The sequence below is a fragment of the Benincasa hispida genome, chromosome 2, assembly GCF_009727055.1.
Source record: "Benincasa hispida cultivar B227 chromosome 2, ASM972705v1, whole genome shotgun sequence".
Lineage (NCBI taxonomy): Eukaryota > Viridiplantae > Streptophyta > Magnoliopsida > Cucurbitales > Cucurbitaceae > Benincasa > Benincasa hispida.
In genome coordinates, this window is record NC_052350.1 from 46481017 (window position 1) to 46502491 (window position 21475).

General features: G+C 37.2%; 1 protein-coding gene across 3 annotated transcripts; it reads left to right on the forward strand.

Moving 5' to 3' along the window:
* Positions 1-496: 496 nt before the first annotated feature.
* Positions 497-21110, forward strand: LOC120072262 (GPI mannosyltransferase 2). Of its 3 annotated transcripts, none has more exons than XM_039024692.1 (8): positions 500-974; positions 1149-1254; positions 1418-1510; positions 1587-1782; positions 2807-2973; positions 18991-19238; positions 19380-19549; positions 20393-21110. In XM_039024692.1, the coding sequence occupies exons 1-8, from the start codon at positions 626-628 to the stop codon at positions 20558-20560; spliced, it is 1497 nt and encodes a 498-aa protein (XP_038880620.1). In that variant the 5' UTR covers positions 500-625; the 3' UTR covers positions 20561-21110. The 3 variants fall into 3 exon arrangements, with proteins under 3 accessions (XP_038880621.1, XP_038880620.1, XP_038880618.1); XM_039024690.1 differs by having other exon boundaries at positions 501-974; positions 2795-2973; XM_039024693.1 differs by lacking the exon at positions 20393-21110 and having other exon boundaries at positions 497-974; positions 2795-2973; positions 19367-19530.
* The last annotated feature ends 365 nt before the right edge of the window (positions 21111-21475 follow it).

Sequence of the window (21475 nt, forward strand, 5' to 3'; positions counted from 1 at the left end):
AGGACATTTCCAACACCTATCACATTATGATGCTTAAGGTAGTATAAGAAGTGACTAATTCAACTAAGTACAAAAGAATTAAGGTTGAGTCTTTCCTTTGGATATTACTTACTTCCCTCTCAGGGTGGTCGAATGAGGCTACTTATAAGTTTTTCTTTGACGCACGTCCCTGATTATGCGTAACGTTGGCCGTGTCATGGACGTTTTTTGCGCTCGAGGTTGTAGGGTGTCGGTCCAAACTCGATTCAATTATTTTTCAGTTGGTAATATATCCATAAACTCGACTAGTCACCCCAAACCTCAAGACATTGATATTTTTCCTTTGGGATGCTGTTTCCCTATGCCTATTCCCGATATCCTATAAACTTAGTCCATCCATGGACTTTAGCCTTATCTTGGACAACTTTCGTCACAAAGAAACCTCTTATAATTAAATACAAAATTGAAAGGAACCTATTACCCAATTTATCCAATTCAGTTTCAAAAGTTTAGGACCAAAATTTATTTTAACATATTTTTCTTCGTATGTAGATTAGATGGACCCTAAACCCGTTACCCATCACCGAGGGCGTCCACTTTATTCATCGGAGCTCAGGTTACATGAACGTCGGAGCTCCGTCAATCAATGGCGATCAACAAGCCTGCTGCTGCAAATTCCGACTATGAACGCATCGTTATTGCATCCGCCATAGCCTCACGGCTTCTTCTACTATTCTTAATCGTCTTCTGGCGCTCTCTCCTCAGCCCTTACGACACTTCAGCATCTCTTAATCCTGCATGCTTAATCCACCCATCTTCTTCGCCTCCCCCCGAACAACCAGTTCTTTTTCCTCGAATTGGCTCCGCCATTGAGAGCAGCATTGTCTGGGACGGCGTCCACTTCGTCCGAATCGCTCAGTGCGGTTACGAATATGAGAAGTCCTACGCTTTCTTGCCCCTTCTCCCTTTCTGCATTTCCCTCCTGTCCCGCACAGGTTTGCTAATTATACTTCCATTCGTTGGTTTTTTTTTTTTTGTTTTGGTAATTCCGTTGTTTATTTGGTTATTTTTGTTGATTGTATTGGTTGTGCTGTAGAATCATATGTTCTTACAGTTGACTTGAGGTAGTTTATGAGCAATTGCTGATGTGCTTCGTAATTTTGCTACAGTATTGTTGCCTTTGGTTCCAGTAATTGGGCATAGAGCTATATTGGGAATATCTGGATATCTAATCAATAACATTGCTTTTGTGCTCGCTGCACGTTATCTTTTCAGGTGGGTTTATTGAGATTACAAGTTTTGGCCAGTAATTCTTTGGTTTATATTCCGATTTTTCAAATGGATGTTTGACTTAGTGAATTATGGGCGATTAGCTATTCATCTGCACTTGTACTTTGTTGGTTAAATCCTGACGTCTTTTACCTGGTCGCTCTAACAGGCTTTCACTTATTATTTTGAAGGATGCGGAAGCAGCAATGCGGGCTTCAATTCTATTTTGCTTCAATCCTGCTTCTATATTTTATTCATCGTTGTAAGTGACCTTTTCTTTTCATATCACTTTGTGCTTAAAAAGTTTAGATGATTATGGACCATACTTTCAATTGCAGATATACTGAGAGTTTATACTCGCTATTTTCATTGGGAGGATTATATCACTTGATGAGTGGCAGAAATAGTGTTTCTGCTCTTTGGCTTGCTCTTTCTGGCTGTGCTCGGTCTAATGGAGTGCTTAATGCTGGTTATATCTGTTTTCTGACTATGCATTGGGCTTGTGATGCTCTTTTGTTGAAGAAATGTATCCGTGTAGGTGTCCTTGCTTATTGGTAGATGATAGATTTTATATCTCTTGGTTAAGTCATCTTGGTAGAAAAGATGTAATGCATTTATTTAAATTTTTTATGTCTTCAATTTATTGGTCAAATTTCTTTCCTCAGTTTTCCTTTCATGATGTAGATTTCTTTGTGCTTTTATACAAGAGAGAATTGAGTCGTGAACTATAGTCTTGCTTTTGGTGCCTTCTGTAGTTATTCTCTTTTAGATATTGGCAAAACTCTTCTGGAGTACTTTTATGTAAGCTCTTGGGAAATTTTTAGGAGACCTCATCTGCTCTTTTATAATCCTTCATTTTCTGATGGAGCTGGTCCTTTTACCCTTCTTTTTGTTAGGAGATTTCTTTGGAAGTTGGGTTCTTGGATGGTATATTTGGTCAGAGAGAAACAGAAGAGTTTTGATTGGTGTAGAGGGGTCTTAGGTAGAGGTTTAGAGTTTGTCCCATTTTGATACTCTTTGTGGCATTTTGCGACTACTTTAAGTAGAATTTCGTTGTTCTTGATGGTGTCAACAATTGGAGATCCCTTAATAGCTAGCTTTTGGGGTGTGTTTTTCCAAGATGCTTAAGTACCTACATGTTGTTCTTAGGTTGGTGTTTTTTTTTTTTAAAAAAATCTTTTTTAGATAGACAAATTTTTACATTTATTAGAAGAAGAGTACAAGAGACAATGGAAGGACCTATAGATAACATCGTGCTTAGTTGGAAACCCTTTCTTTAGGGAGGTTACTTTTGTGGGGTTTTTTATTTTTTATTATTTTTATGTCTGTATATTCTTTCGTTTTTTTTCTCAATGAAAGTTGATTTTCTTATTTAAAAAAAAATTGAAAAAGAAAAGGAAAAAAAGCTTCATCTAGGAAAGAAACTTAAGAACATAATCCTGTATTGTTTAGCTATGATAAACAAAAGGAAGATGATGATGTCATATTCTAACTTCTTTCCATGGTCAGCAATGTAGCTTAATTAATAGTTTCTTATCTGTTCCAGCGGGCATTGCAGGTTCTCATTTCTGGAGCCTTAAACTGTGTCTGTATATTTGCTCCATTCATTGCGTTTCAAGCATATGGGTATTACAATATTTGCAGTGGACACACACCAGATGAAATGAGGCCATGGTGTAAAGCTAGGGTACCGTTGCTATACAATTTTGTTCAAAGTCACTACTGGTATTGTCTTTTTAACTTGCCCATTATTCCAACTTTTTATCAGTATTCTGTAGACCATAGGTGACTTTGTAGTTCTTTTCCAAATTTGCAGATAATCCTGTAATTCTTGGGTTTCTCGTATATAAATGCTTGAAATAGTTCGATATTGTAGGAACTTGTCAACAAGGAGAATCAGGTTACAAGAATCAGTAAATAATCTAACTATCAAATAGAATAACTCAATAATCCCAACTCTAGAGGATACTAATTATACTTTACGGGTGAGGAAAAGAAATTGTAAATTTTATGAATATTTAAGAAGAATGAATCTGTCAGGACTCAATAGAATAAGGTTTCCTCTCTCTGAATGAGTGCGTTATCATGTCTCTTTGTGGGCTTCAAATTTGAAGGCTTTTTGTAACTATTCTATAGGAGTTATTTTGCTTAGTTGGAGTCCTTTTTTATAGTGGGTTCTCCTCCTTTTTGTGGTTTTTTTTTTTTAAGCTCTTGTATTCTTTCATTTTTTTTTTCTCAATGAAAGTAGTTCTTTCTTATATTAAAAAAAGCTTCTCTTTTCATAAAGGAAGAATTATGAAGAATAGGATTCCAATCACTGCACAAAAATTCTAAAGGAATCCAAATTCATAACATTGCAAATGCAAAGTTATAGACAGCTTCCTAACATCCCCGGACAGGATGAATAGCAATCATATTCTGATGCTGCCATATCCATTAAGGAAGCCGTGAGATTACATGGCTTCCTTCTTCAATTATCTCTAATCATTACAAGATATTTGTGGGACTTTTGGAATGGTTGTTTACGATACAAGGACCAACCTGAGATTGTCAATAACTTCTAGGAGATCTATCTTAGGTGTTTTCGTAGTGAACAGCCACAAAAACGGAGACGATGGATTTCATGGGCTGAATGTTAGTGTAAGTCTTGGCATTTTTCTAATGTCATGTAAGTTCATTTAACTTTAACATTAACGAGAAAGATTTCAATCTATTCTCAGTGAAGATATTGAAGAAAATGATTTGTATGAACATCTTTTGAAGTATTTTTTTTGTTGTGTCAGGAAGTATGTGATCTTGGTAAGTTGAACGGGTGGGCTACTTTAGTTGGGTGTGAAGTAGGGTTGTTTCCTTCTTCTTACTTAGGTCTCCATGTGAGCCACAATCCCAAGAGCATTTTGTTTCGGGATCTTGTAGTGAGTAAGATTCATCAGAGATTCTCGTTTTGGAAAAGAGCTTTTTCTCGGAAGGTGGTGGATTTACTCTCATTCAATCTGTTTTGAGTGGTAGACTGATTTATTTCTTATCCCTTTTTAGGTTTTCTATGTCATTGAGTAAAATTCTAGAGAAACTTACGAAGGATTTCCTTTCGGAAGGGGTTGAGGAGGGAAAGAGTTACATTTAGTCAATTAGGATGTGATGATGTAACAAGTGGACCTTGGGAATTTAGGTAACTTAAAATGGCCGGTAACAAAGCCCTATTGGCCAAAATGGCTTTGACATTTTCATCATGAGTCTCAGACTTTATGGCACAAAGTCATTGCCAGTAAGTAGGGCAACTCCATTTTGAATGGCTCGAGTGGGGCAAAGGCACACTAGTAGCTTGTGGAAAGGTATCGATGAGGAAATTCCTTTCTCTTCTCTTTTTGTCCGTTGCTCGATGGGGGATGGGAGAGATACTTTTTTCTGGAAGGATCAATGGTTGAGGGATAGACCCCTCTACTCTGGTTCTTTGCACGGATGGCCTCAATTTGGAGGCTTCAATGAAAAATGGCCACATGTTGAAAAACAAATAGAAAGTGGCCTTCTGCTTGCGTCATCCACATGTGATTTTACCATTTCGCCCCTGAGATCCACCCATGCACTTGCCACTATCAAAGGAACTCGCTCCTCGATGGCTCGTCACTCTTTCCTCGATGACGAATCACCCAATACTCGATGCACAGTGTACAACGACTCCAACAGGTGCTATGTCCACCATACTCCATCATGCCACGTCAATACTCGATACTCGACGAAGTTATACTCGATCCTTTTGAATTACCCACGCCACGTTTGTCCTGCTTTGTAATTAATGCTTATGTATGAACATACACAAATTGGGGAATTTCCTAACAATTCTCACAATTCTTTTAAATCAATTTCTTGGAAAGTGAAGTAATTTTTTTTTTATTAACAAAGAAAAAACAAAACATTTGAAACACAAAAGAGAAAATCGAGCTCACTTTCCATCCAAAAAACCCACTTCACAAGACTTGAACTTGTTGACAAAAATCAAGTTATAAGGGCATTCAGATCATTGTAGACAGCTAGTTTCACACCTCAAGTAAATATGCTAGTTTTTTGCTCATGTTTTTTTACTTTTCCGACGTTCTGTGAGACTTACGAACGTAGTAAAGAGAACGAGTGAGTGTGAGTTTGTGAGTGTGCACTGAGACAAGCAAGTAGCTCCCAGTGGAGTGAGGATGAAGGGAGAGAAAATTATGAAATAGTAAGCATCGAGTATTGGGTGTTGAGTGTCGAACATCGAGTAGTGAGGAACGAGTACTTAACATAAACCTATTTTCCTAATTGCTCATTTTCCATATTGTTTTTCTTGAAATGTGGAAAAGTATCTATTAATACATTATGGTGGTACATGAGATGACGTAGAAGAACGCTATACTGGAGACCATTTGAAGGGTTTGCTAGTTTCGAGTACATTGGCGTATAATGAGTTGGTAAATCTAGTATATGAGATCATGCAAATTAGTTCGACAGAGTTCAAGATTATAATGAGAGTGACATATAAGATGGATATTGATTCTCCTCCATTATGCTTAATGGGCGATGTTGATGTTCAATTTCTCCTCTCAGAGTACGATCGTACTAGATCTCAGGTATTTGCAAGTCTTGAGGAAATACAAAAAATAAATCACAAGGCAACATTTGATTACATAGAGAGAGAAGACCAACCCATGTGTGGAGCGGATGTCAATGAGCATGATGTTTGTCCATCGATAGTCTCATTGGAAAACGACAACATCAATGATAATATAGCAAACGAATTGCATCCGAATGTGACAATAGAAGAGGTTGGGAATGGCATCGGGGTTGAGACTTGTATAAATGAGAATGTGACGATAGAAGAGGAAGAGGTGGGAATGAAGAATAGCCAACCCCAATTGTATTAGGGAGCGGTCCTTCTGTTGTGAATGCAGAACAACCAACTCCGATTCTGTCAAATGATTTTGGCTATTTTGTTGGGAGTGTGCCTTGCCAAAATCCGCACAATGTACCATATAGTAGTAATGCTAGAATGGAGGACTTGATCATGCAATCCCAGTCTTCCTGTAGGGTTGGTGGATATCGTTGAAGTAGGTTAAATTTTCTTCAACGAGAATGATGTGAAGCTAAGATTAGCAATGTTGGCCATTATCAGCATTATTTTGTTCGGTAGTGAGTAGATACATTCCCACCTTAGGAATCAGGTACAACATTATATTCAGTCGGGTTGCAACCTTTTTGGCAATCGTTGATTTGATCTTGTATGCGCACACCTATAAGAATAAAAAAACATAAAAAAGTAAGCATTCTGTTAAATACTCGAGACTCGATACCCGATACTCGATTTGGAGGCCCAAATGAAAATTGGCCACCTATTGAAAAACAAATAGAAAATGGCCTTCTACTTGCATCATCCAAGTGTGATTTTACTACTTTGCCCCCGAGATCCACCTGTGCGTCTGCAACTATCAAAGGAACTCGCTCCTTGATGGCTCGTCACTCGTTCCTCAATGACAAGTCACTCGATACTCGATGCACGGTGTACGATGATTCTGGACAGGTGCTATATCTACCATACTCACATCATACTCAATACTCGAGAGAGTTATACTCGATCTTTGAAAACTTTTTGAATTCTTAACTCCAACTTAAAACGATTGAATTCTATTATTTCAGCACTTCAACTCATTCACTCAGTCTATTTGCACAAGTTCTCTCTCGTCTTTCGAGTCTATATCCCAAGATGACTTCACCTCTTGAATCAAAATTCTCTCTCGATTCTCTCTGTATCAAGTAACATTTGTCTCTTTGTTTATATTTTGGTCCAATATTCTTTTTTTTGCATTTGCTTGTTCCTTGATACTTGATCGATACGGTTTTCCTTCGTTTTCATTTTGGTTTTTGATGAAAAAAAGAGAAGAAGAGAATGCACAAGTTTAACGTGGAAAACCGTAGAACAGGGAGAAAAAACCACAATAGGAACTGATTTTTTATTATTTTCTGATATCTAATTACAAGAAGACTGCTCAAATAAATAGACAAGTAGGAAGCCCTAGGTGCATGATAAATTACAAAATCGCCCCTAGGGTAAATATTTATTTTCAACAGTTTTCATATCTTGCATGTTTGGTTGGAGTTGGAATTTTTTCCGTTTCGATTTTCATGGTTTTAGTATTTCGGATCGTCTACGATTTAGGGTTTGAGTAGGATTAGTTATGAAGGTGGAAAATTAAATCGAATGCTCGATAATCGACCATGGAGTCACATGTAGCGAACAACAGACACTATGTAGCATGTATCGTGTATCGAGTATCAAGTATCATGTATCAAGTATCGAGTATTTAACAGAATGCTTACTTTTTTGGTTTTTTTTATTCTTACTAGGGGTGTTCGTGGGTTGGGTTGGGTTTAGGGATATTTTAGGCCCAACCCTATGGTTCGGTTTGTGCATTTTTGTAACCCAAACTAACTCTTGTTAAATTATGAACCTGAACCAAACTAACCCATAAAAAATGGGTTGGGTTGGTTCGGTTCCATCGGTTCCCTTTAAAAAAAAAAAGCTTGGAATCACCAATAAAAAACACATAAGATTTCACAATCCACAAGAACAATATCCAAAATCTATTATAACAAAACAAGTCTCCAAAATTCACAAGAAAGACCATAATGTCTACAAAATTCAAAATATAGGCAACAATGTTTTCAAATGTCTACAAAATCCATAAGTAAGACTATAATGTGTACAAAAGTCTTCAAAATCCAATAGATTTCAACGACCCATAAATGATCCTGACAAAACTTGCTCCTTGAAGAACCCTAAACAAGATTTAAACAATAAATTATATAAGAAGACTATCATAATTTCAATATATTAATATAGATTATAGAGTAAATATATAAAAGATAACACTACTTGATAAAACTTGATCACAATTTTCCAATTCTTCAGTTTGTGGTGTAAGATCTAATAACATCGGCTTTGCATGTAGCCAATTTTGTGTACATATTAAAGCCTCCACAATCTTAGGACTTAAAGAACTTCTAAAAGAGTCAAGTATTCTACCTCCTGTACTAAATGTTGATTCAGAAGCAACGGCTGCCACTGGTACGGGTAAGACATCTCGAGCAACTTGTGATAAAATTTTGTATTTAGGAGCATTTAATTTCCACCAATTCAAAATATCAAAATTTTCTATCAGATCTTCATTAGGTTCTGACAAATATCTCTCCACATCATTTCTTGTTTCATTCAAATTTTTCTCTTTTCTTCTTCGTTTGTATTCCAACTGTAAATCCATTTCCATGTCATCACAATCCTCACTTATTTCAACTATGTGACATGGTTGTTCAAAAGCATAACCACTTGAATCACATTGTTCTAGCAACTCCATCCCCATGGATACTTATGAAACAAAAGGACACATAATCCAACTTATATCATGGATCAAGTACAATAGCTAGAAACAACACTTTGTTCATCTTGTCAAGAGATCCCCAAGACTTATCAAATTTCATTCTCATATTGGAAGTCATAGTATATATCACACTATTTACATTTTGGCTCCAACTTATTAAACGTCGTTGAATCCCACAAAGTTCATGAAAAAATGTATTAGAAGTGACATAAGTTGAGCCACTAACCTTCAATGTAAGATCATAAAACATCTTCAAAAATTTGACAAATGTTCGAACCTGGTTCCAATCGGCTAAGGTCGGTGGTCCCTTTCTTTCCTTTCCATTCTCATCTTCAGTAAAGTGATGTACAAAATCTTCATTCGCTTCTTCTAAACATTGAAAAGCCTTTTCAAATTTTAAAGCATGATCAAGCATCAAATATGTTGAATTCCATCTTGTAGACACATCCAGACAAACAAGGGCTTTAGATTCAATCTTTTCATGTCCAACACAATCTAAAATTTTTTTCAATTGCTTAGGAGAAGATCTAAGATATCTTGCAACATTTTGTACACTATCTATCGAATCATGCAATTCTTTCAATCTATCATTGACAATCAAGTTCATAATATGAGCACAGCATCTCATATGCAATAATCCACCATCCAAAATAAGAGACTTCCAAATCTTTAGTTTTCTCTTCATATATGAGATTGCTGAATCATTTGAAGTTGCATTATCAACAGTAATTGAAAAAACTTTATCAATACCCCAATCCAATAAACAACATTCAATTACTTTACCAATTGTTTCTCCCTTATAATTAGGCACTTGACAAAAATTCAATATTCTTTTCTGTAAATTCCATTCAGAATCAACAAAATGTGCTGTAAGAACCACATAATTAATATTATGTAAGGAAGTCCAAGTATCTGTTGTTAGGCTCACTCTTTGACCACTTTTGATTAAAGTTGATTTCAACAATCTTTTTCATTCACATACAGCTGATAAATATCCCTAGCAATTGTGATTCTTGAAGGAATGTCAAACTTAGGACATGCAATATTACAAAATTTTTTAAACCCCTCTGTCTCTACAAATCTAAATGGTACCTCAAATAATACTAGCATCTTAGTACATGCATTTCTAACTCTTTGTCGACTAAAGGCAGTAGACAAAAAATTCATATTGATAGCACCTTTAGCATCAGTTTCATTCAGTTGAAATTTTAGTATGGTTTGCCCTTTAGGTTGCTCTCTAAATGGATAATTTTTGCATTGTTTTCGCAAATGCTTCCATATCACTATGGAAAGCTCAATTCATGTGTTGAAAAAAACTTCATTTGCCTAATCCAAAAGAAGGCAGAGGTAGTTTTAGTGAAGTCTAGACCCATCAGTTTATCTATTATTGTCTATAAGATTATAGCTAAAGTTTTTGTGGAAAGACTTAAAAAAATCATGCCTAGCTTAATAAGCCCAACTCAAAGTGTATTCATTGAAGGTTGGCAAATCCTTGACCCGATTCTAATAGCAAAAGAGGCCGCAGAAGACTACAGAAGCAAGAAGAGAAAAGATTGGATTCTAAAACTCGATCTTGAAAAAGCCTTTGATAGAGTAGATTGGGAGTTTCTTGAAGAAATCCTTCATGGAAGAAACTTCCATCCCAAATGGATTTCTTGGATTATGGGTTGTATTTCTAATCCAATGTTCTCCATCTTCATAAATGGAAGACCAAGAGGTAGAATTAAAGCCACAAGGGGAATTAGACAAGGGGACCCCCTCTCTCCCTTCCTATTCCTTTTGGTTAGTGATCTACTAAGTGTGTTGGTTGATAGAATCCGGGAAAGAGGCTTGTATGAAGGCTTCGTGGTTGGAAAAGACAAAGTTCAGATCTCCATTCTTCAATTTGCTGATGATACTTTGCTATTTTGCAAATATGAAGATGACATGCTAGATATTCTTCGAAAATCCATTGCACTTTTTGAGTGGTGTTCCGGGTAGAAGGTTAATTGGGAAAAATCCGCCATATGTGAGATTAATATAGAAGAAAACAAGTTGAGGGCAGTAGCTTCAAGGCTGAATTGTCAACTAGCACACCTTCCTTTCTTATATTTGGGCCTCCCCCTAGGAGGACATCCAAAAAAAGTGGAGTTTTGGCAGCCGGTTATTGACAAAGTGCAGAAAAAACTTGATAAATGGAGAAGATATAATTTATCAAGGGGAGGAAGACCTACTCTTTGCAAATTAGTCCTCTCTAATCTACCAATTTATTACACGTCCTCCTTTCTGATGCCTGAAAAGGTGGTTTTAGCCTTAGAAAGAATCATAAGAAATTTCTTCTGGGAAGGTCACAAAGGTGGTAAGATAAACCACCTATCGAAATGAGAGTTTGTATCTTAAAAACAAGAAGATGGTGGACTTGGGCTGGGAGGTCTAAGGCTAGGAACTTGGCCCTTTTAGCCAAATGGGGCTGGCGGTTTATGCAAGAACACATCTCCTTGTGGAGACAAGTTATCACAAGTATTCATGGCAGCAACCTCTTTGGATGGCACACTTCCGGTAAGGTACATTGTAGCCTTCGCAACCCTTGGATCAGCATCGCAAGATCATGGATGAAAGTGGAGGTATTGGCAACTTTTAAGTTAGGAAATGGAAGCAGAATTTTGTTTTGGCAAGATCCTTGCTGGATTATACTCCTCTTAAAGACAGATTCCCAACCTTGTTTAGTTTAACCACCAACCCAGACAGTTCAGTCTCAAACCATTGGGATTTTCATACTTCTTCATGGTCCATCAACTTCAGAAGATTATTAAAGGAAGAAGAGATCTTAGAGTTCCAAAATTTGTTAACCTTGGTGTTCAAGAAAGAAGTTAATATTAGCCAAGATACTCGCACTTGGTCCCTAGAAGCTAATGGCTCCTTCTCAGTTAAATCACTGGTAAACCACCTTTCCTTGGCCTCACCACTCTTACCTTGCCTTCAAAAAGCTCTTTGGAAGTCCAACAACCCTCGGCGAATTAATATAACAGTGTGGATAATGCTTCTCGGAGCTCTTAATTGCTCCTCTATCGAAACTGCCTTCCCTATATATTTCCCCCAATTGGTGTGCCCTTTGCAAATCAGCCAAGAAAGACCTCCAACACCTTTTCTTTGATTGTATTTTCACCACTAATTGCTGGAGAGCATTCTTCAAATGCTTCACCACTTCTTGGGTCTTCGACAGCACCTTCAAAGGCAACGTACAACAGTTACTTTCTGGACCATCCCTCAAGAAAAGTTCAAATTTACTATGGATTAATGGAACAAAAGCATTGTTGGCTGAGATTTGGTTTGAAAGGAACCAAAAAGTGTTCAATGATAAGGAAACTCCTTGGTTTGCTCGGTTTGAGGCTGCAAAGCTTAATGCTTCTCTTTGGTGCTCCCTATCTAAATATTTTGAAGCTTACTCCGTACAAGATATAAGTCTAAATTGGCAGGCATTCATTCAACTGGACAACTAGTTTCAGAAGTCAGTGAATGACTCTTTAAATTCTTGTGATCGAGATTTTTGTCACTATTGTTGTATTTGTTTGGTCTCGATGTTTTGTAGCTACAGTTTGAGAAGCTTCTATAAGTTCTTGTTTGATAGTTCATAGTCTTATTGGTAGCTTTATAAGGTTCCCTTTGTAATGTTGGATATGATAAGGGCGCTAAGGGGTTGTCAACCTAATTGAGATGCCCGGATGCGCCTGCTGATCCTTTGGTTTTGTCTTTTGCCTTTATTTTCAAGTACACATCTCCTGTACTCTTTTTTAATGAATAATAAAGGTTGTTTCCCTTTCAAAAAAAAAAAAAAAAAATGCTTCCATAAGGTACGAGTTCCAAATGAAGAAGTGTCACAAACATAATCTTTATCACAATAGTTACATTTGCATCTTATACCTTCGGTGTTAGATCTTTCCATTTTTGTAAAGTGATCCCATACTGAAGATGATGGCCTAGTTGGTTTTCTCTTGCCAATGACTGTCATTTTCGATGGTTTAGAACATGCATCGGGAATATTTATAGGTGGTGATTCATTGTTGATCAACTCACTATTTTCCATCTACAATATTAACAAATAAAGAAAAAAAAAATTGTGAGCATTGGTGAACCATGAAGAATAAATAATTAAATATATATATATAAAAAGAGTTTAATGGCTAATTAGTAACCAATGAGGCTGTGAAGGTGTGAGATTTCAATGTGAAGATGACACTGAAGAGGAGATGGAAACACAATGGCAACCGGAGAGGAAGATAATGGCTGACTTCCACGGGATATGAAACCCAATGGGATTCGATAGTCGGACTCGGACGGAGAGGGGCTAGGGAGATATGAAACCGGAAAGGCAGAAACCCAATGGGTAGGGAGATATGAAACTGTAGCGGAAACCCAATTGGAAATGTGACGAGTGACGGTCAGAAGACAGAAACTGAAAGGAAAGAAAGGAAATGGTGCTGCCGAGTGAGTGACGCTGACGAGTGAGGAGTGACGGACGGCTGACCTACGATACTGAGATTTAATATTATGAGAAGTGAGAAGTTGAAACGTGGAGAAGAAGGAAACCAAAACGACCTCCAATCTCCAAGGGCCACGTGTCGAAAAGGGAATGGCGCATTGATGTTGATCGTGATCGCTGCAAGGCTATTTGCCATTTGGTTTGGGCCTTCTGGTTCTTGGGCTGGAAGGTTGATCACTGAAGGGTTGGGCCTTCTGAATCTTGGGTCGGTTCGGTTCGAACCGAATTTTTTTCTACAAACCCACGAACCGAACCGACCTACTTTGGTTTATTAAAAAAAAAAACCCGAACCGAACCAATTTTTTTTTTTAACCAACCCAAACCAGCTAGGTTGGGTTGCTCGGTTTTTTCGGGTTTTCGGTTTTTTTTAACACCTCTAATTCTTATATGCAGTATGGCTAGACAATTTAAGATTCTTCCCCAAGATCGTTTCCTAGGCCAAGCAACCAGTCTATCCTCTCACATTGGGACGACTAACAAGATAATGAAAGAGAAGCTTATCCCACTCAACTTGCCCTCTTCAAGAAGACGACATTTGGATGATTTGTAGACATGGACATTATCTTCAACAACCCATTGGTCCACTACATTTTATTTAGGGAGGTTAAAGACGATAGGAAGGATTTAATGATGTTTGATCTGAATGGTACGATTGTAACATTCTCCAAAGAAGACTTCCTGTTGGTGACGGGATTGTAGCGGTCACCTAATCCAGTAGTTGTGAGGAGGGTTAAAACACCTGGACTATTGCGTAATAGGTACTTCAGGAATGATTTTGCAGGGGACAATCACATTGGTACCTTAGAGTTAGTGTACAAGGAGACGAAGGCCAATGTCTACAAGAACTTATTAAGTGATGTGGAAGATTTGGATAACTTCACAACAGCATCGATTGGGGAAACGTGATATGATAGATGACGTTACTTGGACTGCAAAGAGGATTGAATGGTAAGGCTGGGAATTATAAGAAAAGGTCCAATAACAATAAGAGCTACATTGTCAAGTACAACCTATCGGGGTTTCCGCATGCATTCCAGGTAATATCTATTCCTTGGCCTTTTTAGTTTCAATATCGGTTACTACTTTTTTTTGTTTTATAATCATTTATTAATTATGGTAGGTGTGGGCATACGAGATCATATCAACAGTTGCTAGAGAAGTTGCAGGCCGACTAAATAGACATGTCATACCTCGATTCCTGTCTCTTATACACATCTAGATGTGTATAAGAGACCTGAGTAGTAATATCGTACCTCGATTCCTGAGGTGGGAGTGTACCTACTCACTGCCGACCAGAATAATGTTGATAATAACCAACATTGCTAACCTCATCTTCACATCATTCTTGTTGAAGAAAAATTGACCTATTTCAACGGTATCCACCAACCCTACAGGAAGATTGTGGTTGCATGATCAAGTCCCCCGTTCTAGCGTTACTACTAGGTGGTACATTGTGCAGATTTTGGCGAGGCACACTCTCAACAAAATAGCCAAAATCATTTGACAGAATCAAAGTTGGTTATTCTTCATTCACAACAGAAGGACCATGTTGTGTGGTGGAATGCCATCGCAAAATGATATGCGATGTCTTAATCACGCTACCAGATGATAGATGCGATGCTACAAAATTCACTGTAGAATGCCAATCAATGCGTTCATGTAGTTTATGCGTGTCACAAGTTTTCTTGCGATGAAACCAAGTATAATTCCACCGCAAGTTTCTTAAAATGATCCAAGGTCGAACACAGGGATTTGCGATGCTAATGCGACAATGATGTGATATATGCGACCGTAAACAAATTAAGATTGTGAGGTGTTGAAGAGTAAAATGCGATGATAAATGAACAAACAGGTAAATAAATCTGAAGTTGTGTAAGGTGTGTGTGAGAGAATGCGATGACAAGTCTTGTGGATAGAATCAGAGTGAGAATGGGTTTGGGGAAAAGAATATCGCAAGTTTGTCAATCCTGTTGAGGGTGCAACTAAGGTTCCATCTTCCCTTGGCTTACACCTCTCGGTGATCGCCTGCGTCACCATATCTCTATGATGAGCAGGGATGGACGTTTCCGAACGCAAGGTTGTTTCCATCTCTAGAAATACTTCTTGTTTTAGTTAACGCATTCTATCAACCTTCTTTCGAGAGGTGCATCTTCATTTCTGCTCTCGCAGGTGAAGATGCCATTGAGCATGCGTTAAATAAACTTAGCTGACTTCTTCAACATGGATTGACTTACTCGCTCAATCCTTCCCCCACACCCTGGAGGTTTAGTGACTCATGGTGAAAGAAGTGGGAGATGAATGCGTTGTGGTGAACAAAAAGATGAAGATGAACATGAACATGATAATGATATTAACTGGTAAAGATAAAGCGTTTGTTACAGAAATGAAAGACAGGAAATGAACAACAATCGATGAACGGAAAGTAAGAACAGTTGAGAGCAACGTGTCAATGTCTTGGCACGGATCCCGATCGGAGCTATTTTCTTGTCGGCGTTATGGAGGAATGAGGTGGAGAACTTCCTTCTCAGGAAAGTTCTCGAGGGAAGAATGTCCCTTACACAGAACTTCTTTTCGTCTCTTTTTCCGTGTGTTCCCCCCCTTTGTGTTGAGTGTTGATGTTGCTATTTATAGACTTTAGCACCTCTTGCGTCAGTGGTCCCGTTTTGAAAAGTTAATTTTTCCTGTCGAGGCTTGGTGGGAATGTCCCTTCTGCTCCACGTTTAATTTGTCAGGTTGTACATCAGAAAAGCTGTACAATTTCATAAATCCCCAAGAATGCGTTACTCCTTTTGTCCACGAGGAATCGTCACATGCGGTGATACCTGTTACCTGCAAAACAAAGATTTGGACATCCTTTTTGCCATCGCAATGCGGTTAGCGGGTGTGTTTCCGATACTTTTACAATCTTTGCATTTCTAAGCCAATTTTAATATGTTTGACGCAACTTTTCCTTCCTATTGCCGCATATTCTAAGTAAGATGATATAAATAACGTGTGTTTCTACCAGTTATCAGATCGCTCCTTAAAACAACTGGAGTTGGTTGTTCTTCATTCCCAGTCTCTTTTTCTTCTATTGTCACATTCTCATTTACACAAGTCTCAACCTTGGTGTCATTCCCAACCTTTTCTATTGTCATATTCAGATGCAATACGTTTCTTATATTATCATTGACGTTGTCGTTTCCCAATGAGATTACCGATGGACAAACATCATGCTCATTGACATCTGCTCCACACATGGTGGTCTTCTCTCTCTGTGTAATTAAATGTTGCCTCGTGATTTATTCTCTGTATTTCTTCAGGACTTACAAATATCTGAGGTCTAGTACGATCGTACTCTTAGAGGAGAAATTGGACATCAACATCGTCCATTAAGCATACTGGAGGAGAATCAATATCCATCTTGTTTGTCATCCTCATTATAATCTTGAACACTGTCGAACTAACTTGCATGATCTCATATACTAGATTTACCAACTCATTATACGTCAATGTGCTTGAAACTAGCAAACCCTTCAAATGGCCTCCAGTATAGCATTCTTCTGTGTTGTCTCATGTACCACCATAACATATGAATAGATACTTCTCCATCCTTCCAAAAAAATAATACAGAAAGTGAGCAAAGTTAGGAAAATAAGTTTATGTTAAATACTCGCTCCTTGCTACTTGATGCTCAACACCAGATACTCGATGCTTACTGTTTCATAGTTTTCTCTCCCCTCATCCTCACTCCATTGGGAGCTACTCGCTTGTCTCAGTGCATACTCACTCGTTCTCTTTGCTACATTCGTAGGTCTCACACAACGTCGGAAAAGTAGAAAACGTGAGCAAAAAACTAGCATATACTTACTTGAGGTGTGAAACTAGTTAGTCTACAATGATCTGAATGTCTTTATAACTTGATTTTTGTCAAAAAGTTCAAAATTTGTGAAGTGAGTTTTTTGGATGGAAAGTAAGCTTCGCTTTTCTCTTTTGTGTTTCAAATGTTCTATTTGTTCTTTGTTAATTAAAAAAATTAATTCACTTTTTAAAAAATTGATTTGAAAGAATTGAAAGAATTGCGAGGATTTTCCCAATTTGTGTATGTTCATATATGAGCATTAATTACAAAGCAGGATGAACGTGATGTGAGTAATTCAAAAGGATCAGTATAACTTCGACGTGGCATGATCGAGTATGGTGGATATAACACCTGTGGATAGTCATCATACACCGTGCGTCGAGTATCAAGTGACTCGTCATCGAGGAACGAGTGACGAGCCATCGAGAAGTGAGTTCTTTTGTAGTTGCAAGCGCATGGGTGGATCTTAGGGGTGAAGCGGTAAAATCACACGTGGATGATGCAAGCAAAAGGCCACTTTCCATTTGGTTTTCAATAGGTGACCACCATTTTTCATTAGGGCTCCAAACTGAGGTCATCCGTACAAAAGGCACCTCTACTCTTTGTTTCCTCATTTATTCTTTTTATATTTGGCGAAGAACCATTTGATAGAGGATGTTGTCTCATCCTAAAAACTTCCCTTCGTCTTTTTTGGGGTTTACTCATCTTTCTTTGATTGGGGAGTCTTGTTGTACTAAGAGCGAATGTTCGTATTTGGAGTCTTAGATTGTCCGAATGTTATTCATGTAAAGTTTTTTTTTTTTTTTTCCCTGTGTAGTTAATCTCTCTCCCAGGAGTGGCTTTGTCTCACTATGGAAAGTTAAAATTTCCAAGAAGGTTAAGTTTTTCTGTGCAATATGTTTTCCATAGAAGAGTTAACACCTTGGATCAAGTGTCGAGGAAGGTGGCTAATTTGATTGCAATAGGTCTTGACCATATTCTTTGGAGATGTTATCTTGCTTAGGGGCTGATTGGGGGCCCAACATGAGATGGTATATCCCCACATCCTATATCATCTCAGTGTTTGGAGGCCCATTATCCTCTCACCAATTTTAATTATTTGTGGGCCCATTTTCAGAACGTGTTTCGTATCTCACCGTCATTTTCTTTCTGTGTATCGTATATCATCTCAGTGCTTGAACATACTCGATCGTTCATACTCGATCAAAACTCTCCAGACATTAGAACTCTCTAGACATCAGAACTCCCCACATCTTATATCATCTCAGTGCCCCAAACAGCCTCTTAGGTTGTTTGGAGTTATTTTGAGGGAAATTTTGTTTATGCTAGACTAGGCATTGAGGTTGCAATGAGATGATTGAGGAGTTCCATCCCATCCTTTCATGAGAATGAAAGGTTTTTGTGGCGAGTCAGGATGTGTGCGGGTTTATGGGACCTTTGGGGAGTGAGGAACAACGCATGAGAGATTATCAAGTGTGGTTCTGTGTAAGTTTTAATGTTTCTTCATGAGCCTCTATTTGTGAAACCTTTGTATAATTACCCTTTAGATCTATTTTTTTATTTGATTGGAGGCCCTTATTTTAAATTGTCTCCTTCTTTCAAGGGTTTTATTTTTATATGCCCTTGTATTATTTCATTTTCTCTTCATGAATGCTTAATAACATAATAACACAACTTTGAGTTTTTTTTTATCACACACTCAAATCGGAATTTGGATCTTTTTAATTTAAGGCACTGGTAGTTTTCAATGAAGCAGGCGCAGGAAAAGAAAGTTTGTGGAATTAATTGATATGCAATTGGGAAATATTATTTGATTTTCAGTATTCTTTACAAACTATTGTGAAAAGATAATACGTTCAAAATATTCACTTTGTTTTAGAGATTCACTATGAACCTTTTTTTAGATTTTGTATTATTTATATTCTAATTGACGTTGCTATATGCTTTTTTGAACATCTTGCGTACATCTTTTGGGATGGCAGGGGAGTAGGTTTCTTAAGATATTTCCGGTTCGAACAGCTACCAAACTTTCTACTTGCATCCCCAAGTTTGTCTTTGGCTTTTTTCTCAATTGTTCACTACGGAAAGTCAAAGACAAAGCTTTTATTCTCAGTGGGCTTCCAAGCTACGGCTGATGATAGAAATTCTGCGGCCATGCTTTACTTTCCAGAACGTGTTTCAAGGTCAAGCATACCCCATCCCACGGTGGCATCTTCCTCTGGATTACAAGGTACTGCTTATTAAGTAATGGCAACGCAACAAGTTTTTGTGTTGTCTGAGTGGGTAGAAGTTTTGAATTGGACTAGTTTCTTGACTTTCTATTGTTGTGCTTTGTTGCAATTTTCAATGCACCTTAAGCTATTATTCATAGGAAATCAGAATCTTAGACGAAGAAAGAAGATTCTTGGACAGGATTCTGCTGAGCTTCCATTAGAGGATGAACCATCCAAGGGGCCAGGATACTTTTCTGCTCTTGTTCTTCCATTTATGCTACATATGGGTTTTATGGCTGCCACAGCATTTTTTATCATGCACGTACAGGTTTGGCTCCTCTCCAAAATTTGTATTCCTTTCAAAAAAACATATATAGCGTGTGCTGAAGAATATCATTTGCTTACTTCCTGTTATTTCATGTGCTAATTTTATTTTTCTGCATAGCATTATCATTTGCATTATAAATCTAGTTTCAGTATATATATGTGTGTACATATGTATGTATATATGCACATATATATGTATGTATATATATTACATATGTATATATATTAGTTGCAGATCTTGAAAACTGTCGAGTAATTTTGAGTTTGGGACCCATTGGTCCTATGAGGCAGTTCTCAAATTTGAACCAAATGAATTTTGAGAAGTGTTTTTTAGATAAACAATAGAATTAAAAATTTAGGGCAATTACAATGGGTAGTACTTTTAGGGCTAGTGATTAACTGTATAGCTACATTTTAAAAGTTGCAAATAAAGCTAAATTTATTAGTGATAGACACTATTATTGATAGACTCTTATGAGCGATATAGGTCTATCATTTATATTAAATTTTTTCTTTAAATTTTCTTATTCATGTTTCTTAGGGTTATATATGCTAAAACTATTGTTCATATTGTATTAATATTACATAGTGAATTAGACTTCTATATTTTAAAGAATGGATAATATTTTTACATTATTCTTCAAACTAAGCTTCTGTAAATTCGGCATAAGCCCTCTTCTATTAGCAGCAAACTTAATTTTATAAAACAGAAAACCAAAACTAAATGGTTATCACTTATCAAATAGTCCCCAAGTTATTCAATCCCTAGCAAAATGATTCAATGAAAACATTCCAACTTTCATGTCTTTTTAAGCTTAGTATCTCATAGTTTGGAACTCGACAGGTTGCAACACGATTTCTCTCTGCAAGCCCTCCTCTGTATTGGTTTGCCTCATACATTATGGTTTCTCCCGATCGCTTTAAGCGATGGGGATATATTATCTGGTCGTACTCTGTTGCTTATATCCTCCTCGGCAGTCTGCTCTTTTCGAATTTCTACCCTTTCACATGATTAGTTCTTGCAGCAAAAAGACACTTCAGCTTTGATATGGAAGCATCTGGTTGCTGACGACCGTGCCATTGCTTCATAGTCCAAATTTGACTGTTTTGTATTAGAAAAAATGGTTAGAACTAGAGCCATAGAGTGTAGATGCTGCTTTTTTGAGGCACAAATGAAAGAAACTGGGATTTGAAGCTATTCTAGTTAGCTTTTGTTATAGTTGTGCTTCATTGTAATTCATGCACTGACGAACTCTATGAGCAGAACCCGATGGTGCACTACTAGGTAGAATAGTTCTCAATCTTATACGGTTGAAACTGGATTGTTGGGTGAGTTTATCAGCTTCGAAGGAAGGGCCTTGATTGATTGTTTGCTTGAATTAGCAGCTTCTAGATTTGTTTATAACTCGGGAGTTAATCAGGACACAGATTTTTATCTTTGATTTTGTAGTTTGAAAGATTGGGAGAATTCTGTGAGTACAAGTTATTTAATATGGTTGATACAATGTGAGTACTTGTCTCTTTTTAAATAGTTATAACTTAGAAAGTACCCTTGCATGTAATATTTGACTTGCGAGGATAATGACCAAGTTGAATAATTCCTTGTGTTTGAAATTGTTCTTGGGTAGAGTTTTGAAATAGAAAGCTTTCCTTTTAAGTTTTAACCTTTAGTTCATTCTTTTTAGAAATAGAAAGATTTCATTGAAATAAAGGAAGACCCCTAGCACCTAAAGGTGATTTATACGAGAATTTCAATTGAAAACTAAATAGAAAAGACCAAAGTTCTTAAAAGGATGACCAATTTTGCACCAATAAAAAGTAGTAGACGATGCAAATCAATAAAAAAGAACCAAAAGAAGAGAGAATCTCTAAAAAGTTATTTGTTGTGCTTGCTCCATAAAGTCTAAAAGAGAAAGCTTAAAGAATA

Bases quoted from the DNA above. Each gene is read 5' to 3' on its own strand.
- LOC120072262 (XM_039024690.1), top strand. From the start codon at position 626: ATGGCGATCAACAAGCCTGCTGCTGCAAATTCCGACTATGAACGCATC. The intron at 975-1,148 runs GTTTGCTAATTA...ATTTTGCTACAG, and splicing joins TTCCCTCCTGTCCCGCACAG to TATTGTTGCCTTTGGTTCCA. The intron at 2,974-18,990 runs GTATTGTCTTTT...TTGGGATGGCAG, and splicing joins TTTGTTCAAAGTCACTACTG to GGGAGTAGGTTTCTTAAGAT.